Source organism: Macrotis lagotis, chromosome 1, assembly GCF_037893015.1.
Source record: "Macrotis lagotis isolate mMagLag1 chromosome 1, bilby.v1.9.chrom.fasta, whole genome shotgun sequence".
NCBI lineage: Eukaryota > Metazoa > Chordata > Mammalia > Peramelemorphia > Peramelidae > Macrotis > Macrotis lagotis.
In genome coordinates this window covers 853,787,857-853,811,140 of record NC_133658.1, presented here as the reverse complement: position 1 = coordinate 853,811,140, position 23,284 = coordinate 853,787,857, and the positions used below count along the sequence as shown (strand labels likewise).

Here is a 23,284-nt window from a genome sequence, read left to right as displayed (position 1 = left end):
TTTTCTTTTCTGTTACAAAGGATAAGGGGATATACTGGGAAATGCCTGTGTTGTAGAAACAACAACAAAAAACTAATGAAGGGCAGCAATAAAACTGTAAAATATTAATTGTTAAAAAAAAAAGAGATGAAATAGCCAATATTCCTAAGATTTACCACTATTGCTGCTACTGTGAAAAGAGGTTACAGTCTAAAACAAGGTGGGTGTGAGAGGTGAAAGGGGACTATAGTGATCATTTACTCTAACCCTCTCATTTTACAGATGATGTCCCAAGATGGGTAAAAACACTACTTGAGATTCCATGGCAGAGAAGTGGGAGAGCCTGGTCCTAGCCACTAATCCTCCCAGCTCTGGGGGGGAGGGGGAGGAGAAGGGAGGAATCTTTAGGTCAGGAAGGAATCCTAAGAAAGCTACCTTCAACTGCACCCAACTACAACGCATCAACTCCAAGTACACACTCTGAAGATCCTACAAAGAGCTTGTAATGCCAAGAGAATGTAATGTCATTCTCAAGTCCAACCCACTGGAGAGATAAATAAGTGATCAAATAATACCCAATGCTGGCCACACCTCCTTGGCATAAAAGAAAACATTCAGACTCCAAACTGTGAGGGTCTAAGTGATTTTTTAAGGCTTCAGAGTTCAAGTTTAAGTATTTCATCATCATCTTTTAAGTGCACTTGAACAAACCAAACTGGCCCTTAGGCTTACCATGTAACAGTCAAAACCATTTCAATTCAGAATATAACATTTCCATTAATGAACCAGTCACAATCTTAAGGGCAAGAAGGGCCCTTACAAATCCTTACATCTCTCATTAAAGGAGGAAAGTGAAGGTCAATGAGGTTAAAGGAACTATAGCATGATAAACCAAAGCCAAACTCACATCTCTCACTTCAAAAGTAAGCCTTGCTGTAAAAAAAAAAAATATCTAGCTGTGGCTGTTATTAATTAAATCTTCTATTCTAGGGAAATGAATAGTATATTCCCCATGGAAAATGTTCAAGGTCATAACTTTCAATTTCACAATGCAAAGTAAGTAACAGAAGTTTACCTTTACATCTTCATCCAGTTTCATGATCTTCTTAATACGAGCCAGTGGAAGCTCCTGCACACGGAAATCTTTCTGAAACAAGCAATCAGAGAGGCATACATATACTCACTATTGTCAAAACATGGACAAAAAGGTATCAGAAACATAATTTAACTATTAGGGGATGGAGGAAGATGGGGCAGAGTGTAGAGAAAAGGAATTAGAATAAAAAGAAATGAAAAGTTACCCTTCACCCCTAAAGCCTGGGAAATAGATTTATTTACATTTCATATATAGCAAGAAAAACTTTCATCAGCCTCTGAGTATGTGGAAGTGTTGAGTTTTGTTTTTTGCTTCTTTCCCTCAGTCTCCCAGCTTTCAAAGACAGCTTCCTTAACAGAGGGAAGTATCCATGGGCCACACTAGTCCTAGTTTCTGGCCTTGAACTCAGGGGCAAGTCTATGACATGGCTCCTACATTGATGCCCATCTGCAATAGACTGGTGTCTGGCTAGTTTCTACAGGAGCTCCTGCTAATTTCTGCCTCATCCATCTCATAACAAGCAGTACCCTTGTAGAAGCTCTCACCTCTGGGGGGGGGGGGGAGGCGCAGCGTGTGTGGCAAGTCCACCTGCCAATCACAAAGCTCTGTCACTTAGTTAAATGTGCCAGGTGATACACCATGCTAGTTTTGGCTTCTAGGTCGACTTAAGTAAATCCAAATGTATGTTTGGTAGATGCAGAAACTATACAGTCAAGTCTATGTGAAATTTTATTTTGACTCTTTGCCCAAAGATTTTATTTTGAGTTTTACAATTTTCTGCCCATTCTTGCTTCCCTCCCCCCACCCCCCACAGAAGGCATTCTGTTACATTGTTTCCATGGTATACATTGATCCAAATTGAATGTGATGAGAGAGAAATCATATCCTTCAGGAAGAAATATAAAGTATAAGAGACAGCAAAATTACATAATAAGGTAACTTTGTTTTTTTAAATTGAAGGTAATAGCCTTTGGTCTTTGTTCAAATTCCTCAATTCTTTCTCTGAATACAGATGGTATTCTCCATTGCAGAGAGCCCCAAACTGTCCCTGATTGTTGCACTGACGGAATAATTAAGTCCATCAAGATTGATCATCAACCCCATGTTTCTGTTAGGATGTAGAATGTTTTTCTGGTTCCGCTGGTCTTGCTTAGCATCAGTTCATGCAAATCCCTCCAGGTTTCCCTGAATTCCCATCCCTTCTGGTTTCTAATAGAACAAAAGTGTTCCATGACATACATATACCACAGTTTGTTAATCCATCCCCCAATTGACAGACATTTACTTGATTTCCAATTCTTTGCCACCACAAACAGGGCTTCTATGAATATTTTTGTACAAGTGATGTTTTTACCCTTTTTCATCATCTCTTCAGGGTATAGACCTAGTAGTGCTATTGTTGGATCAAAGGGGATGCATATTTTTGTTGCCTTTTGGGTGTAATTCCAAATTGCTCTCCAGAAAGGTTGGATGAGTTCACAGCACCACCAACAGTGTATTAGTGCCCCAGATTTCCCACATCCCTTCCAATATTGATCACTGTCCTTTCAGGTCACATTGGCCAGTCTGAGAGCTGTGAGGTGGTACCTCAGAGATAGTTTGCATTTCTCTAATAAGTAATGATTTAGAACAATTTTTCATATGACTATAGATTGCTTTGATTTCCTCATCTGTAAATTGCCTTTGCATATCCTTTGACCATTTGTCAATTGGGAAATGACTTTTTTTTTAAACATTTGACTCAGTTCTTTGTATATTTTAGAAATGAGTCCTTTGTCAGAAATACCAGTTGAAAAGATTGTTTCCCAAGTTTACTAGATTTCTTTTTTTTTTTGGCAAGGCAAATGGCATTAAGTGGCTTGCCCAAGGCCACATAGCTAGTCTCTATCCACTGTGCCCCTTTTGTGTATGAGTCTGAATGACTGTGTGAGTGTCCACATTCATGTAAGTCTTTTCTAACTAACATCATTTCAAGTATTTAAAAAAACTACAGCATTTAGGGGCAGCTAGGTGGCGCAGTAGATAGAGCACCGGCCCTGGAGTCAGGAGTACCTGAGTCCAAATCCGACCTCAGACACTTCATAATTACCTAGCTGTGTGGCCTTAGCCAAGCCACTTAACCCCATTGGCCTTTCAAAAAAAAAACCCCAAAAAACTGCAGCATTTAAAAAAATTAGACATCTGGACACATGCCTGATGATGGATACAATTCTAGAATTAAGAAAATCAATTGTAAATTTTAGAGCAGCAAGGGAGAATGAGCAGCAAGGCTACCGATTAGTGAATATCAGCAGAATCTCCACAGAGGCTAGGTGTCAAATGATTGGATCTATAAGTGGCTCAAAACGTGACTCATTAAAGTACAATATGCTAGCTTGGGGATTCTTGTCACAAGCCCATAAAGGGCAGTACCAATGCCCAAAACTCAGCATAGTTAACAAGCACAGGTAGTCTATTTTCAAGTCCTGCCCCCCCCCCACAATAGCACTCAGTTCAAAGAAAGACCTTGTTATCCAACCTCATCAGTTTGACCCCAGAAGGAAAAAAACATCTCAATATCACAAAACCAGAACCCTAACACTTGACTTCTCTGTATCCTGTGTTTAAGTCTGGGACTAACATGTCTGGTAACCACCGAACTTAGCAAAATGGAAACAGTAATTCTTCAATATTTTTCTGATCTGAACTTCAGCATTAATTTTTTTTTATGTTTATTTTTTTGCTAGGCAATGGGTTAAGTGGCTTGCCCAAGGCCACACAGCGAGGCAATTATGAAGTGTCTGAGGCTGGATTTGAACCCAGGTACTCCTGACTCCAGGACCAGTGCTCTGTCCACTGCGCCACCTAGCCACCTCTCAGCATTAATATTTTCTATGGAGACTAAATAGCCCTCAAGTATGGTTTTTGACACTGTCAGGGGAAGATGAGGGAGAGAAGGAAACAAATATTTACCTTGGAAATAAAGTATACCTGGTCTTCTCACTAAGTAGTTCCATAAAGAAAACTGGAACCATACATGAGGATGATAGTGTCATTATAAAAAGGCTATTTCCTGTAGTTCAACAAGAAAGCTTTTAAACCCTCCAGCATAAACCTAGAAAGAACCTAGAATTTGAAACCAAAGGTTCTGAATTTGAATCCTGGCTCTGCCACTTGGTCCCTACTCAAAAGACAATTCATCATTTGGAGAGGGAGAGTGTTTGAGTGTGTGTGTGTGTGGGGGGGGGGAAGAGGGTAATAGGGTGAACTAGATGATCTCTAAGTTTGCTTCCAGCTCTAAAACTATAATACTATAAAATGCCTTAAATTTGGTTACAAATAACAAGCCACATCAACAAAAATGTGCATACCCTTTGATCCAGCAGTACCACTACTGGGTCTATACCCTGAAGAGATGATGAAAAAGGGTAAAAACATCACTTGTAACAAAATATTCATAGCAGCCCTGTTTGTGGTGGCAAAGAATTACAAATTAAGTAAATGTTGGGGAATGGCTTAGCAAACTGGTATATGTATGTCATGGAACACTAGTGTTCTATTAGAAACCAGGAGGGATGGGAACTCAGGGAAGCCTGAAAGGATTTGTATGAATTGATGCTGAGTGATATGAGCAGAACCAGAAAAACACTGTACACCCTAACAGCAACCTTGATGGACTCATTCATTTCATCAGTGCAACAATCAGGGACAATTTGGGGCTGTCTGCAAGGGAGAGTTCCATCTGTATCCAGAGAAAGAACTGAGGAGTCTGAGCAAAGATCAAGGACTATTTCCTTTAATTTAGAAAAAAAAACTGATCTTATTGTCTGATCTTGCTATCTCTTATCTTTATTTTTCTTCCTTAAGGATATGATTTCTGTCTTTCATCACACTCAATTCAGATCAATGTACAACATGGAAACGATGTAAAGACCAACAAATTGCCTTCTGTGGGGTGGGGGAGGGAAGTAAGATTAGGGGAAAAATTTTAAACCTCAAAATAAATAAAATCTTAAAAAAATAAATAACAAGCCAAACCTAGTAAATAATGATAAAAATATCATTTCATAGTCATACTTTTTCCACTGAATTCAATGTACTTCAGAGACAATCAATTTCCTGAAGTGGGATATGGGGGGAGTGGGTATATAGATTAAAAAAAAAAGTTATCCTTAACCTCATTTTATATATGGCCAAACTCAAGAGAAACAGAAGACGGTTGGTTATAAGTTAGAGAGTTCTCAACTTTTAAAAAAAGAAATGGTTGTTTTTGTATTTTCCCTAAACCTGGAAATAACTAAGTTGTTGCTGAATCTTTGCATTGATTGGGAAGAGGTCATGTTCTTGCCTTAGGTAGAAAAGCAGGCACTGCTGTTGGATATACTTTTTTTTTTCTTGCAACTATTCTGGACCATAGAAGCAATCTAGTTCTAAATCTTTTATTTTATGTAAGTAGAAAATGGTCCACAAATGGGAAAGGGTTTACCCACAGTCACACAATTAAGTAGCATAGGGAAGAGAGCTACACATGGAGAGAGATCCTAGTTTGAATCTCACCTGTGGGACCTGTCAGTCATAAGGCACAGGAGAGTCATTTACATCCCTGAATATAGAATTGTTACTTGACAAGGCTGTATAGTAAAGGCCAATGAAAATTTCAAAATGCTTCATAAACATCAGGGTTTATTACTGAGAGAATGAGGAATAAAACACAGGTTGATAAACTTACGACCCCACTGGCTAAACTCTCTTCAAGGTTAAATAGTAGGCAAAACAATCAAAATGAGATGTCACAACTATATGGAATAAACTTGGCCTCAAAGAATAGCTATAAGAAACTTCCCCTTCTTTGCAATTGGGAGCTCAGTCCACAAAGTGTGATACATTAAATATAATGGGAAATTCTGTTTCAATGTGCTGAATGGCTTTGATGAAAATTAAAAAAAAAAATCTGTGTTATATGGAATAGATCTCTTGGAAGGAGAGGTACAGGAGAAACCTAGGTAAAAGTAAAACAAAAAAAGGTGTTAAAAATTATACCCTGGGGGCAGCTAGGTGGCGCAGTTGGGGCAACTAGGTGGCGCAATGGATAGAGCATTGCCTCTGGAGTCAGGAAGACCCGAGTTCAAATACGACCTCTGACACTTAATAATTACCTATTTGTGTGGCCTTGGGCAAACCACATAACCCCATTGCCTTGCAAAAACCTAAAAAAAAAAATTGGTATAAAATATGGCCCTGGAAGTCAAATCAAACACTTTTCTACCTCTTTGTAAAAAGGTAAAAAGCCTAGACTGCTGCTCACACTATCCAAATTTGCTGCAGGTACCCACTCTCATTTTGCTGGCTGCTGTTGCTTAAATGGATTTTTTTTAAGAATCACAGATTCAGAGCTAGAAGGGACCTCAAAAGGTCATCTACCCCAACCACTCATTTTACAGGTGAGAAAAACTGAGTCCCAGGGATGTTAAATAACTTGCCCAGTCATCTGAAAAGAACAAGAATTCACACCCAAGTCACACAATTAATTGCAAAACAGTTTTCACACGAAGTCAGATCAGAACAACTGGAAATATATCAATTGCTCAATGGGTAGGTGAGTCAATATAACAATGACAATTCTATCTACATTTATTTTTTCAGTGCCATACCAATCAAAGTACCAAAAAATACTAGAAAAGCTGGAAAAAATAATAACAAAATTCATCTGTAAGAACAAAAGATCAAGAATATCTAGGGAATCAAAGGAAAAAAAAAGAAGGAAGGTGGCTTAGCAGTACCAAATCTCAAACCATATCACAAAGCAGTGATGATCAAAACAAGATGGTAATGAATAAGAAACTGACAAAATACAGTAGTAAATGACCACAGTAAGCTAGTAATTGACAAACTCAAAGATCCAAACTTTTGGGACAGAAACTCATCATTTGATGAACACTGCTAGGAAAACTGGAAAACAGTATGGCAGAAACTAGGTATAGATCACCATCTCATACTGTATTACCAAGAAAAGATAAAAATGGGTATAAGATTTCCCCATAAAGAGAGAGATATACCATAAGTAAATTAGCAAAGTATAGAATAGTCAGATCGATGAATAAGAGAAGAATTTAGGACCAAACAAGATAGAGATCATTACAAATGTAAAATGGATCATTTTGACTGTATAGAATTAAAAAGCTTTTGCAAAAACAAAACCAATGCAACCAAAATCATAAGTAGAAAACTGGGGGAAAATTTTACAGCAAGTATCTCTAATAAAGGCCTCACTTCTCAAATATATAAAGAACTGAATCAAATTTATAAGAATACAAGTCATTACCCAACTGATAGTCAAAGGTTCTAAATATGGAGTTTTCAGAAGAAATCAAATCAATTTATAGTCATATAAAAATACTTTATATCACTAAATTGTAATTAGAGAAATGCCAATTAAAACAACTTTGAGGTTCTACCTCATACCTATCATATTAGTTAAAATGACAGAAAAGAAAAAAGACAAATATTGGAGGGGATGTGAAAAAACTGGGACACCAATGCACGGCTCGTTCATGTTCTGGAGAACAATTTGGAACTATGCCCAAAGGGTTATAAAATGATGCACACCCTTTGAACTAACAATACCACTACTAAGCCTATATCCCAAAGTGATAAAAAAAAAAAAAGGAAAAGGTACAAAGGTAGAAAAATATTTATAGTAATTCTTTTCTGGTGACAAAGAATTGTTAATTGAAGGTATACCCAACAACTAAGGAATGGTTGAACAAGCTTGAGATGGAGCACTATTGTACTATAAGAAGCAACAAACAGAATCATTTCAGAAAAACCTGGACTAACATAATTGATGTAAAGTGAAATACAGTAACAGCAATATTGTAAGGATGATCAACAACTGTGAATGACTTATATTCTAAGCAATACAATGATCCAAGACGATTCAGAAGGACTTATGATGAAAAATTATATCCATCTCCAGGAAAAGAACTGATGGCCTCTGAATGCAGATTGAAGGATACCTTCCCCCCCCCCTTAACATAACTATTATGGAAATGTTTTGCATAACTGTACATGTATAACTTAGCTCAAACTGCTTGCTTTGTCAATGAGGGAAGGGAGAGAATTTAGAAACTCAAAAGAAAAAAATTGATATTAAACATTTAAGGAAAAAAATTAAGAAAAAATAAAATTAAATGTCAAAAAAGTCAGTATTCAGTATGTGGGGGCGGGGGGGAGAGAATATTGGGAAACAACTATGGCATTAAAAACAAAAGTAAATTGGTAAACCTTTAAAAAAAAAAACAAGATTTCTTGGCAAATCCTGATCTGTTGGTTGGTAGGCAAAGTAATCCATGATGTTTCAAAAATCTTAGGTGGGTGGCATTTAGGTGGGTGCAGTGGATAAGAGCATTGGCTCTGCAATCAGGAAGACCTGAGTTCAAATTTAGCCTCAGACACTTACTAGTTGTTTGACCTTGCTCAAGTCACTTAATCCCAGTCTCCTCTAAACCACCCCTCCAAAAGTAAATCTTAGGTGGTTAATCTACTCCCAATCCAATATACTCAATTTCTGTGACCATGGTCTATAAAGCCTAATACTATCATAACACAGTAGTACCCTATCCTTGATCAAAGCTCAGAGAAGACTGGGGCTCCTTCTTCTTTATTTGATGGCACCTAAAAGCTCTAACATTAGTTTTCGAGAGGGAAGGGTTAATTCTCTCTTATGTGACCATTCCTATAAAACAGCTGCTATGGCACTGCTGAGATGCAAAACTGCTGAGTCTAACAAAGTCTGAATACACCACACTACCTTTGGATGAAACTAAATGAGAGCTGTGAGCCAAAGAAAAGTCAATTAGTCCCAGTTGTGCTTATGTCTCTCTGAAGTATCAAATTGTGATGAGACATGGAGGATTCTCCAACATGACTACCTATTCCTCTCCAGAGTCTGAGGACTCACAATTTCTAAGATGATGAAGAAAGTTCGGTAACTGGCCCTCCCAATTTTGACCATCAAGTTCTTCTTAAAGCTGCCATTCCAATATTAGAAGTGTCATGATCTATACCAGAGTTGACTTAACTTGGCACACCAATTAAAAGTAGCCGAGGGCCTATGACAGAGAGAGAGAGAGAGAGAGAGAGAGAGAGAGAGAGAGAGTGTGTGTGTGTGTGTGTGTGTGTTTGCAGGGGGACTGAAAGAGAATGAGATTTTGAAATGTTTCCTTTCTTAAATTCAGCTTTTAGCTGCAATCACATGAGGGTAAAGCTGGGTTTTTTGCTCTGCTAACTCTCAGGAGGTTGAGGAAGCTGAATGCTCAATTCCAAAAAGAGGTCCCATGATCATTCATCTTGGTAACCAAGCAGGAATTCAGTACCTTATCTCTGGAAAGAACTTCTCAGTCTTTGCATATACTGTACTTTTTAACTAATTTCCACTCAATTGAGAAGCCATCTGGATTTAAAGACAATTGCAAAGTTATTAGGAGGGAAGGAAGAGTGATGGCCATGCTGGGACCAAAATTGGGGGAGATTGGGGTGATCATACTGCTCCAAGTGACCAGAACCAGCACTTTCTGTTGTGCATTTCAAATGCTTTGGAAGAGGAATTATCAATAACTGAGTTCTCTGATTTTTGAAAGAAAAGCTTATGTCAAAAGAAGAGGTTCAACTTCACTTATTTGCCTAGAGATGCAAGAGAAGAGCAACCAACTTGGCAGCAACAGGCTGGACTACATGACCTCTCCAGAGGCAGTCAACATGCATTTAATGAAGCTCCATTATGTCCAGGCCCTGCCCTCAGGAGTTCAGTCCAAGGGCATCAACGACGATATATGTAAGTAATGATGCACAAACAGGAGCATGAGAATCCTGGTCCCGGAGGCACCCGGAGAAACTGTCTGGAAGCTCAAGACAGAGGTGCCTTCATGCTTTCAAGGCCTCTCTACAACATAGGGAAGTGATTTCTGTGTTCCCTATGTCACAGGGCTGTGACCAGGAAGCACTTTGTAAGCCTAAAGCATAGGAGGAATGAAGATATACCATCTCTCTGAAGTGGAAGAGACCCCAGCAGCCACATCTGACTCAAATCCCTGTGACAGATCCAAAATGATCCTCCAGCTAGACCTAGTGATTCCTGAGGAAGCACCTTCTACACTTTACATTCTCAACCCATCTGTTGCCACATCGAGTCCCTCTTCTCCAGGCTAAACATGCCCAGGTCCTTCAAGTAACCCTGGGATGGCAGGATCTCAAGGGCCCTTCACTATTCTAAGAGCCCTTGGCATGCTTTCCTGATTGACAGTGTTCTGCCTTAAATGTGCCCAATACCCCAGAATCAACAGTACTGCATGTGGTGGCTGACCAGGGTAGAATATTGTACTATTGCCTACTTCCAAGACTGGATAGGAAACCTTTCTTTATACCGTCAAAGATCAAGTGGGTCAGCTCTTTTTACTCCCATCACACTGTTGAGTTGCCACAGTCTGAGGTCCACCAACACTCCCAGTATATTTTTCAGATGAACTGCTAACTGAGAAATTGATTTTCTGAACTCATATGTGAGGTTTTAATTCCTTAATTAATCCCTATTAAATTTCATCTTGTTACAGCTAACCACTGCTCTAGTCTGATGACATCTTGCTGGGTTCTGACCAAGACATGTGATGTCAGCCATCCACCCTAGTGGAGTTGTCTTAGGACAAACCAAGGCTGTGGCACTAAAGTGAACTAATAATTACCGTATTCTTTACTGCTACCCATTTGAAGAGGAAAAAATGCCAGATTCACTTAAGAATGTTCTTGATAGGTAGTTAGGTGGCACAGTGGATAGAACACTGACCCTGCAGTCAAGAGGACCAGAATTCAAATCTAGCCTCGTACGTTTAATAATAACCAAGCTCTCTGACCTTGGACATGTCATTTAACCCCACTGCCTTGCAAAGACAAAGAAGAGAAGAGAGAATAGCTTGACTATCATTATTCAGACTTGGTATATTTTCTTGAAAATGAATGAAATGAATGTGTCACCAGAAGGAAAACAACAGTCTTTTTTGTGTAAATGATAAAATTAGAGTCTTCAAGTGAAAATTTTGGAAAACTTGTATGTACCATTATAGTCTTGAAAGTTTCCAAATAGAAAGTCTTTTCTGATGAGAAAGGCAATATTAAACAATGCAATTTTTGTTTAAAGTATAACAAATGTGTAATGTATAATTAAATATATGTGTGTGTATACATGAGACACAAATACATAACAAAATATGTCAACATGAAAAGAGTTACACAACATAAGGAATCAGTATTTTCTTTCTCTCTCTCTCTCTCTCTCTCTTTCTCTCTTTCTTTCTTTCTTTCTTTCTTTCTTTCCTTCTAAGTTTTTGCAAGGCAATGGGGTTAAATGGCTTGCCCAAGGCCACACAGCTAGTTAATTATTAAGTGTCTGAAGCCGGATTTGAACTCAGGTACTCCAGGGCCAGTGCTCTATCCACTGCACCACCTAGCCACCCTTGAATCAGTATTTTCCAAACAATCAATATGGATTAAAAAAAAAATTCAAAGTACATGAAAGACCAATGGATTTTAATGTGATAAACAGAGCAGGAAAAAGTCACTGATGTGGTTTCACATGACACACTGCAACTTGAAGGTCTTGCCATGTATCAAGCTTTGGAGTAGTATTAAAGAATACTCAAAACCATTTTAAAAGACTATTGAAATATTCTTCCTTTTACCGACTATTTATCAGTGTGAAGACAGAAATCTATGTGAAACACTGCCATGCTTCTTCACTACATTTTTGTGTGTTGGAAAATAATTTTCCTAAACAGGTTTATTTATATTAATATGTAATGGTTTATGATGATTTACATGAAGAAATATTTTAAAATTTAGTTTTAATTGCTAATGCATTCAGTATTGATAGCTAAAACCTACATAGACAAAAATTCTAAAAACCAGTCATTTTTTTTTTTTTAGGTTTTTGCAAGGCAAATGGGGTTAAGTGGCTTGCCCAAAGCCACACAACTAGGTAATTATTAAGTGTCTGAGGTCACATTTGAACTCAGATACTCCTGACTCTAGGGCTGGTGTTCTATCCACTACGTCACCTAGCCGCCCCTAAAACCCAGTCCTTAAAAGTGTAAAGGGTTCCTCAGATCAAAACCACTAAGAACCATTGTTGTTCTTGATATATGAAAAAAGATGGGTCTCACAACTTCCTATATGATCTTTCTGGGCTATACCCATGACCAAAATGTAGTATGTCAAGGATGAATACCAAGGACTTAGAAATATAACAGACTGAGGTGAAAAAGAACACTATGTCTTAGGGGTGGGGTCTCTTTTGTAAAGAAGTTCCAGTCATTTTCCAATAAAATAATGTTCAAATGCTATCTCTTTTCCCTGCAGTCATCCTCCCCCTCCCCAACAAAACCAGATGCCCCAACATGGTTTTAATGTGTCTCAAACCTATGTCAACACTGAAATGTTTTGTCAGCAAACAAGTTTGTAAAGGTAAACAAAATATGACAAACAACCTTGACAGAAGGCAGAGAAGAAAACACCCTGAAAGCTCTTCTGGTCACTTCCCATTCCTGAATGTCAAAGCATACAACTGCAGGGTCTGAGCAGATTCTGTACTAAAAAGGATGGAGGGAGTCTGGCCTTAATAATTTTATTTGGTTGTCTTCAGCAACAATGATGAACTTCTGAGAGAGCAACTCACAACCCCAAAAGTATTTTCAGAGTTTGTTGGGAGTATAATCCCAAAGAAAATTGATTAACCTACTTTCTTTCACTTCTATTTCTTTTCTATTTCATCTGCAGGGAGTTAAAGGAAGATGAGTGGAATATCACAAAGCACAACAGACTTGAAATCTTAAGCCCTGAGGGAGTTTAGTTAGTACACCTGAACAGAGGTTATCCCATCCTAAAATGGGATTTTGTGTAAAGGAAGAAAAAGTATAGGAATAAGTTTAAAAAAAGGTCAATTTTAGATTGTACTTATATTTTATGCAACATTTGAGGGAAAGAGTGGAATTCAATATTCAGTATGGAATATTTTCTTTAACAAAATCTTTTCACAAGTGTCACAAAATGTTCATAGATAAGATCACAGATAAGAACAGTAAGGGACATTAAAATCATTTAGTCCCACTCCTTTGTTTTAATGATACAATAATTGAGTCCCAAGTTAAAGGAATTAGAAGCCTGCTTTCTATTAATTGCTCTCTCCTACTGACTATTTGGGCCTATTACACTTCAATATTTTAAGCATTTGTGATTTTCTTGGTATGGGCATTCGTTTCACTGAGACAAATTTGTCACATTAATGTTCTGATCTTCTTAAGTTCCTCTAGGTGAAAAAAATTCCTTGCTGTCAATGAGCCTTTCAGAACTTTTGTTAATCTGATTCCTGGATGCCAGGGTTGGGCATCTCTTCCTGGGCTGGAAGCTTTCTGGCTGGAGAGAACTAGTTGAAGCTCCTACCCTGTTGGTGCAGTCTTTGAAAACTCAAGAGTTATCTGAGGTCCCTAGAAGGGCCTGTGGTACTGGCAAATCCTGTTTATTTCAGAGGAACAGAGTTGCAGGATCAAAAACCAAAGAAGGAAGAGAGGGCAACTCCTTAAGTGCCTGATCTCTCTCTCTCTCTCTCTCTCTCTCTCTCTCTCTCTCTCCCTCCCTCCCTCCCTCCCCTCCCTCCTTCTTTTTAAAGGTTTTTGCAAGGCAAATGGGGCTAAGTGGCTTGCCCAAGGCCACACAGCCAGGTAATTATTAAGTGTTTGAGTCCGGATTTGAACTTAGGTCCTCCTGACTCCAGGGCTGGTGCTCTATCCACTGCACCACCTAGCTGCCCCCTGATATTTTTCACTAAGTGAGGAAACAGGCTGGGGTTAAGAAACAAGCCTTCTAAAAATCTAAGCCAAGATTATCATCACAGAGGAAGTTGAAATTCTTTAGATAAATCTATGAAAGATCTGGTTTGGACCACTGTGAAGATAAGATTTCTAGATGCATCTTCTAAAAGATGCTCCCACATAATTAGCTTCCTTAGGCTTAAATGGTCTTGATGATGAGATGGTCTGAGCAAGAACAAAGACATTGGCACATGTACCACTGCCTTCCATGGTCTATGAAGCTTTCCACAACTTACAGAAGTTTTCCTGCACATGCTCTCAGTGGATCTTCCTTGCACAACACGGCTGAGCAAGGAGTAATCACAATAACAGGAGAGAAAAAAGACAGACAAAGACAAAGTCAGCCAAGGACAGCTTGAGATCCAGGTGTCATTACTTCTTTTTAAATATAGGAAGAAATGAAGACACAAACTCACCCAGCTGGTAATGTGAAGGTGAAAATGATAAGCACTTAGTGCTTATGCAGCACCTATTCTGGTTCAGGCCCTGAGCTAACTGCTTTACAAATATTATCTCATTCAATCCTCACAATAACCCTAAGAGGTAGAGGCTATCATTAGTCTCTTTTTATAGGAAGTAGGAGGAAGTAGAGGCAAACAGATGAAATGACTTGCCCAAGGTCACACAACTAAGGCTCTCCCCTGCCAAGTCTTCCCATGGCAGTCATTGTAATAATGCCTCACAACAAGACTGCAGTGTGAAAAGGTCTGAATAAAAAACGTTCTTTTTTTTAGTTTTGTTTTTTTTTTGGCAAGGAAAATGGGATTAAGTGGCTTTTCCAAGGGCACACAGCTAGGTAATTATTAAGTGTCTAAGGCCAGATTTGAACTCAGGTACTCCTGACTCCAGGACCAGTGCTCTATCCAATGTGCCACCTAGCTGCCCTCAAAATTGCTCTTTTCTATCTTACTCTTAGTTCTATGAAACTTAACTTCTTCATATGTAAAAGAGGGGATAAAAATGTTTTTAATATTTGACCTGACAGGATTATTGTAGGGAAGTTTTTGCTACTTTAGCTTGTTATTTTCCTACTTAAAAGTTAGTTTGTTTATTTTTTTCTAATCTTGTGTTATATTTTGGAAACAAATTTGAAATTAAAATAAAAGATGCCTCTCCAGGCTACTCATTGTACACATTTTAGCACTTTTATCACAGGATCTCAGAGTTGGAAGAAAGCTCAGAAACTCTTTAGCTCTAAGTGTATCTGAACAAGAATCCCTTCCACAATGCTCCCTAACTAACATGTAACAGTGTTCAGTGATAGGAAGCTCACTATATCAAATCAGTTCTATTTTAGAACAACACCATGTGTTAAGAAACTTTTCTTCCTATCAATTCAAAAATCAACCTTCTTGAAACTTCTACACATTTTTCCTAGGTCTATCAAACAGAACAAATTTAATCCCTTCTCCATGATGCAGAACTTGAAATTTTTGAAAGCCGAAAGATCAGTTCTCTAAATTACCTTTTCCCTAGGCTTAAAGCATCTCCAGTTCCTTCCAACAATCCTCGTATGGCAGAAAGATACCACCACCATCCTGGACAGTCTCCTCTAAACCCATTCAGATTATCAGTTAATTCCTAAAACATAGTGCTGAAACTCAGCAAAATATTCCAGAGAGGCTCTGCTTATTAAGACAGAGGAGAATGGACCTATCACTTGGGCTCTTTTGGACATTACATCTGTAAAAACATAGTATAAAATTAATCCATTTTCTGCAGTTGCTGTCTTATACTGTTGACACATTGAACTTAAGAATTCACTAAGATTTCTCCAGTCTTTTTTTCATGTGAACTGTTGCCCCGTCTTTTATCTACACAATTTTGTAGTTTCTTAAGTCCAAGTGAAGGATTTTGTTTGTTTTTAACTCTATTTCATCATACTGGAGTTTGTCTATTTTTCTAGCCTGTCAAGGCAAACACCGTTACACTTTTTTCTTACCACTGTCAAATTTCGGATTTCTTCCATGACACGAGGCCAAAAGGACTGTAGGCTCTGCTGAGCATCACTGCTGCTGGTACTGCCAAACCCTCCATCAGTGGACATTCTGGTAACTATGGAATAAACATATATCCAAAATATTAGAAATAAAGAGGGAGAGGTACAGTAAAGATTAGGCTGCTAAGAGAATCTATAAGGTCCCAATTCACCTCTTTCTTTAGGAAATTTTAATCTAATCATATACTCAAATTAAAAACAATTTTTTCTTTATGTGGTGGAAGCAAGGCTTCCAGATCTGATAAACCCTGTAACATGGGAGAGCAGTGAGATCTGCCCACTGTCCCATTTTCTATTACAGTGACTACCAAGAAAGTCCAACTGAAACAGTTTACACAAAAGAACTCTGGAGGACCACAAACTAGACAACAGGGGTCTCAGAGAGTTATCTGTTTCCCCAGACACTGGAGTTTCAATATAGATTCCTCTTAGTCAAGGTACTTAACTTCTCTATGACTCAATTTCCTCTTGCATAGAAAAGGATATCAATACTTGTACAATGTACTTTATAGGACTGCGTTAAGGTCAAATGAAAAGTGTAAAACATCTTGTAAGTTACAAAGAATTATATTAATCTTAGCTAGAATATGACCTCCTCCCTCCCCCCTCAAAACTTTTTTAATATCAATTTGGGGTCTTTAGCATCTGGTATACAAAGAAAAGATCACACTGAAAATCTGCCCTGTTCTTACCTACCCTCCTAAGGAAATCTGGGCTTCTCCCATACCAAGTCATAGAACCCAGAGAACCACAGAGAATTTATAAAACCTAGTCAAAACCAACTGCAATAAAAATCATACTCAAGAGCTTCAAAAAGAGGACATAAACTTCATCAACTGTTTGAAGACCTTGTGGTCAATCAATCTCTTTTTAGGGTAACAGATTTGGGGGGGGGGATTTTCATGATCTCATCAAAAGAGTCTGAGAGGCACTACTAGAAAATGGATAAGAAGATACTAATCTATAATTATTTCCCAATTCCCTCACAACCTGAATCTTGCTGTATGGCACCAAGCCAATACCAACAACTGAGGTATCAGAATCCTAATGCAGTTCAAGGTTTAGATCACCAAGAAACAATAGGGAATTGTGGCAGCAGAAGACCAAAGATAGCATTCCAGGCAACTGCTTTTGTGTAGAAGAAGGGAAAAGTGAATAAGAGGTCATGGATTAGTTACACTTTATACAGAAGACTATCAAGTTTTGCAATATTTAGAGACAAGTGAATAGTTCCAGGTGGCTTAAGTGCTTACCTGGCAAATACCTACTCAGATTATAAAAAAATAGCTTAATTAAACATAAAGGGAAGAGAAATGCAAGTCATTAACAAGAATTCCTATATTTGGGAAACATTTGGAAAGGTTTCACACCAGTGACAAGCTGCTGGTAGAGAGTGAAGAAAGAATTGCTTCAATTCAGAAGGTGTGTATATTCTTGTGCTTGTGTGCTATTGAGTATATATGCAGAAGAGGATGCAACAAGATCCAACCTGTTATTCTCCAGGCCCAGGAAGTGCTAGTACAGATGCTGAGTAAATTCCTTCTCATTTGGGGAAGGGGGAGTGGGGGGGGGGGGTGAGGAAGGATCAAAGTCAAGAATAAACAATGACAATGACCAACTATTTATGTACTGCCTAAGGTTATCCTGGGTATGTGTAGAGGAGTCGTGATGAATTTTGTTTTTAAATTCCTTTAAGAATTATTTTTAATTCCTTCAAAGTTCAGATTAAAGGAGAAAATGTTCAATATCCAAAAGAATTTCAGCACAGGTATAATGATATTAGTGTGTGGTGATGCAATGGGAAAAAACTACTGAACCAATTTTCTGACATTAAAGGGAAAGGAATAAATAACTAGTTCCCTCCAGCTTGTGAGAGATACCTGGGAGGGAGTGAATGAAGATAGCCCTAGAGGCACCACCAGAGGGCAGTATTCTAACCCACTTTCAGAAACGATTGATTTACAAAATTCCACTTGGCAAAGACCTCAGAGGTCATACTTATTAGGAGTTAGAAGCGACCTTAAAAGATTGCCTGAACAGAGTCTGGGCTAAACCCCTCAGTTTATAAATGGCACAAAAGTAAGTGAAACCCAAAGAAGAAGCTGGTGGTGCAGTGGGTACAAGGGCTGGGCCTGGAATCTGAAAGACCCAAGTTCAGACACTGTAACTCTGGGAAAGTCTACCTCCATCTGCCTCAATTTCCTCAACTACAAAATGAGGACAGTAAAAGCACCTATTCTCCTAGGATGGTTGTGAGAATCAAATGAGATATTTGTAAATAGCTTTAAATAGGGCTTCACACAAAGTAGGCATTTGTTAATGTATGTCTGAAATGTAAACTCAGGTAGGTTCTCTTAAAATCAAGTCTTTTATCTAGTCTAAAATGTTTAAAATGTGAATTCCTAATATGCCCATATTATTGATCATTTCCCTCTCTCCTTGAATGGTATTGATTTCTTGACCCAAAAGAAGTGACTGGTGAAGGTCAGTCATTTATGCCTGGCACATTCATTTATGATTTACAGTTTATTATCCCCAAGCTGAACTGGATTTCAAAGAATGTTTGGCATTGCCCAATTTCTCCTCAATAACTTCCTAAGAGGTAGTAAAATCAACTAATGGGGAGAGAACCACCATTATGCCCAATGTGAAACAAAATCTTTCTCAAGGAGGAAGAAGAGTCCAAGGCCTTTTTTTGAGGTTCTTCTCTTCCACATGGATGCAAGCTACACCACTGAAATAACGTCAGAAGAGTTTGCTGATGATGTCTCCGATTAATGACTTGAACAAAGGGAGAATCTGAGTTTGGACTCTAACCTAAAGACAGGGGCCAACAGCAAAGTCAGGAAGCTAGTCCCATTCTCGTACTTTCCAATGCACTGGACTGTCTATCTAATGTGTGCAGAAGAGACAAACAGACCTTGGAGGAGCATTGAATTCACACCAACTGTCACCAAAGGGCCCAGGTTTTGAAAAGATAGAATTCAACAGTAGCAGCATCTATAAAAGTCTATCCAGCTATCTCACTTGGTTCATAGATACCAAATGTAGGTCATGTTTCCAAAATACTATTTCCAAAAACATTCTGACTATAGTGTCCTTCAGTAAGATATTGGTCAAAGAGATTTTGGCCTGCCTCTGATCAATGGGACCCAACAACAAGTGCTCTGCCACACTTGCTGGCACTGTCTGGTCAGCTGCTACTCAGGTTGCTGCTATAACTTTTTCTCATTCTGCCATGTTTGCCATGAGTGTGCTGGAGTGATCTGATAAAAACATCTGTGAGAGCGAGTCTCAGAGATCAGAGCCACACACTGTTGCAAAGTGGGTCACACAATAGGCCAAAGTTATCAAATCGTTTTGGCAAAACAATTCCATGTCCAAGCTTTTAAAAAACAAATGGGGGCAGCTAGGTGGCTCAGTGGATAGAGCAGTGGCCCTGGAGTCAGGAGTACCTGAGTTCAAAGCCAACCTCAGACACTTATACTTAATAATTACTTAATTACCTAGCTGTGTGGCCTTGGGCAAGCCACTTAACCCCATTTGCCTTCAAAAACCTAAAAAATAAAAAAATAAAAAAACAAATGAAGAACAATAACAAAAACCCAACACATTTTTGCTTGAGTGAGACATCTGCAGTGGGAAACCACATGTGTCTTGTTAAGAGGAAGAAATAGAGACATCCTTTTAAATTTTGTGGCAGCACTATGGTAGAATAGAGAGAGCACTCACATGGATGTCAGGAGGGCATAGGACCAAGTCCCAGCATGGAAGTTCATTAGCATTTAAGTACTGGATAGATCACTTCACCTTCCTGAAACTCAATATCCTCATGTCAAAGAGAAATGATACTTATGCTACTTATTTCACAAGGTTGTCTCTAAGGAAAAATTCCATGAACATCAAAACATTTTAGCTTCTAAATTTTACTTAGAAGTTTCCATCTAGGGAGAATGGCTAAATAAATGATGGTTCATGAATGTAGTGAAGTATTTTTATGGCATAAGAGATGATGAAATGGACAGTTTCAGAGGAAAACAAAGAAGAATTCTATGAACAGATGCCAAATGAGCAGTCTTAGAAGAACAACGTATACAATGACAATATAAAAAACAATTTTGAAAGATTTTAAAACTTTGATCAATGCAAGAATGAACTACAATTCTAGAGAACTTTAGATAAAACATACCACTTACCTCCTGACAGAGGTGATGGGCTAAAAATACAGAATAAGACATACATTTTTGGAAATGATCAATGTATGAATTTGTTTTGGTGGACAATGCACACAGCATGAAAGAATTTGATCTTCAAAACCCAGGGAAGGTGATATTATACTCATTTTACACAGGAAGAAACTTGAGAAAGGCAGAGGTGAAGTGACTTGCCCAAGGTCACAGAGCTAATAAAGTCTGTGGCTGGATTTGAACTCGGGTCTTCTTAACTCCAATGTACCACCTCACTGACTAATAAATGCTTCCTTAAAAAAGTTTTCATCTACAAAACCCTTAAAATATTTAGCAATTTCCAAAAGAAAAAAGCAAAAAAAAAAAAAAAGAAAAAGAAAGAAAGAACCCCCCCCCCCCCATAATGTTGAGAATTGAGAGGTAGGCTGGAGTAGTAGAAAGAGAAAACAGGTTCACATTCTTTCCCTGACACATGCATTGCTGTGGCAAAATCACTTAATCCCTCCCTTTTTGTGCCCCCAGGAAACTCTCTAAGGTGCAGAGCAATTGTCAACAGATATTAGTGAGTTCCTAACACCAATGAAATCATTAAAAAAAAAAAAGTTACAATAACATAGTTTTGGAGTAATCTTCTCAGAAAGGGTAATAAGTAGCAGCCTGACAGTGTCTGGCTTGACTGCCAGACTTGGGTTCAAGTCCTGCCCTGCTGAAGATAGAAAGGTGATAGATCTAACACAGAGATACACAAAAGGTCAGGGATTTGTGGAATGAACTTATTGCAGAGGCAGAGTCATATTCTTTAGGAAAGAGGAGAGGAAATAAATACTCAGAAAGTAGTTGTCCCTGGGTCTTTACTCAGATAGAAGTGAGCAGGAGGGAGTGATCTTCAGGTAGAAGTGAGCAAACTTCCTTCCCCTAGAGGTGAATTCCCCCTAAGGCAGCAACACCACTGACACTCACTACCACAGCTGTCAAGTATGATGAAGATCCAAACTTTATATCTGTAAGGCAGTTTAGCAGAGGATTTGCATTAAAAGGACTTGTATTCAAATCTCAATTCTGTTAGTACTTGGGTCACCAGGCATGTCCCTTCTACTCTTTTTTTTAGGTTTTTGCAAGGCAAATGAGGCTAAAGTGGCTTGCCCAAGACCACGCAGTTAGGTAATTTATTAAGTGTCTGAGGCCAGATTTGAACTCAGGTACTCCTAACTCCAGAGTCAGTGTTTTATCCACTGTGTCACCTAGCCACCCCACCCTTTCACTCCTTGGACTTAACTATGACTATTATGACTATGACTACTTCAACTTCTCATCTGTATAGTTATATAGTAAGAGTTTTAAGGGTTGGCAAGGGCTTTTCTCATTCTAAACCCTCTGACACTGGTAGCGCAAATTTCACTATTACCATTTTACATGAAGAAATTCAAGGGTCAGAGACCTCAAGAACTCTAAGTTCATAGTCATACAGTCACATGTGTCTGACTACACCCCTCCATGGCCTTTGCAGAATGATTGACTGCGCTAGGTGATCTTTATGGTCTGGTCCATCTATAAATCCTCCATCCATACTTGACAATCCCTTAACAGGAAAAATGGGACATGGGATGATTTAAACATTAGAACACACATACACACAAGATCTGGCTGTCAGTAATCAAGCCAGTTAACGCTTTTTCAAACTAGAGGTGATAGATTGTGAATTGTGCCATTTCTAAAACAATTCAGCAGTAAAATGTTCCATTTTTAAAGATTCCCCTGGAAAGTTCTGAAGCTCTTGACCTTGACAGATACCAGGTTCATCAAATCTTCCTTAACATGCCCAGACACTGAAAAGAAATACCAAAAGTCATCAAAAAATAGGAAGTCAAAGGAATATAATATGATCTGATTATAGTTTCTGATTTCTGAACTCTTAAGTCTTTAGGCCCTAGTCATAACCCTTCAAACCAATGCCCATTATATAGTTTTATAAAGTAAAGGGGGAAGGTCATGATGAGAAAATGACTTGGGGGGGGGGGGCGGGGAAGACAGATAAGACTGCCTTGTGTCTAGAGGAAATCAGATCACTCCCTCCTTTCAGTCTGGCTCCCTCCTCCACAACTATCCAAACACCTGAGAGAAAAGAGTCAGAAGGGTTTCCAATGAATACAGGCCTCTGAAGACTTGCTGAATCTACTAAAAGCCTGTTAGTGTGCTCTTTTTTATTTAAAAAACTTTTCACTTTCCATTGCTGATATGCCAGTTACTTGGTGCTCCCATACATTCAGTGATTTGAACAGGAATATAGTTATTGTACAAATTTTTATAATGCCCTATTCATTGAAATGAGACTCGTGCTGCTTGCTCGACATTTCAGAGAGCTCTAGCACCATGTGGGGCAGTTTTTACATTTTTAAAAAGCTGGTTTAGATCTGACTCCCCAAGCCTAAGAAGAATCCAAAATTCTCAGAACCACAGAAACAGTCCAGGTAAGGAGGACAGATATGCTCCTTTTTGAGGAGCATCAGTGGGAGCTGAGCAAAGCCTAAGCTTGCTGTGTGGATTTTACTTCCCTGAGTTTTACAGTTGTTCCCATCCTGAAGATCTCCAGAGTAGAGATCATCTACTCTCACTGGAAAGATTAGGAGCCTGAGATGCAGAAAAAGAATGGGACTTGTCCCAAGGTCATATGACTTTACAGATGTAGAATTCCACTCCAGACCTGAGCCAGTTCTGCCTGTAAGCCCAGGGCCCCCCTCTCATCTACCTCAAAGCCATCAGGCAATTCCTGGTCCTCTGCAAGGGCACAGTCTCAATCTAAGCTCATTTTTATTCTCTTCATCAAATGATATCTTGGCTCTGTCACCTTGTTAGATAGCAGGGAGATGCTTTTTCTCCTTCCTTTTTGCAAGATGATGCTTCAGTGATCTTTATTTCCTCCATTTCCTTTACAAGGGAACACTTCAAACAAATTATATTCAAGCAAAAGCACAGATTCCTAGAATTTCAGTTCAAATTCCAGCTCTGCCACTTAAGTTATATGTTTACCTTGACCCACACATTTGTAAAAGAAGTACTTTAGGGAAGGGAACTAGAGATCCCTTTCCAGCTCTTCTCTGATCTGATGATCTAGTCTCTCCCTTGAAGTCAC

At 38.6% G+C, this 23,284-nt stretch overlaps 1 protein-coding gene across 6 annotated transcripts in view; it reads right to left on the bottom strand.

The window, feature by feature from the left end:
- NFYC (nuclear transcription factor Y subunit gamma) overlaps positions 1 to 23,284 on the bottom strand; it is a 95,397-nt gene that overhangs the window by 22,113 nt on the left and 50,000 nt on the right. For all 6 annotated transcript variants that reach the window (XM_074217655.1, XM_074217651.1, XM_074217652.1 and 3 more), the window contains 2 exons: positions 15,911 to 16,023; positions 1,055 to 1,126 (listed from right to left, as the gene is read on the bottom strand). In XM_074217655.1, coding sequence (XP_074073756.1) covers positions 1,055 to 1,126; positions 15,911 to 16,015 — 177 coding nt within the window. In that variant the 5' untranslated portion in view covers positions 16,016 to 16,023. The remainder of the gene's footprint in view (positions 1 to 1,054; positions 1,127 to 15,910; positions 16,024 to 23,284) is intronic.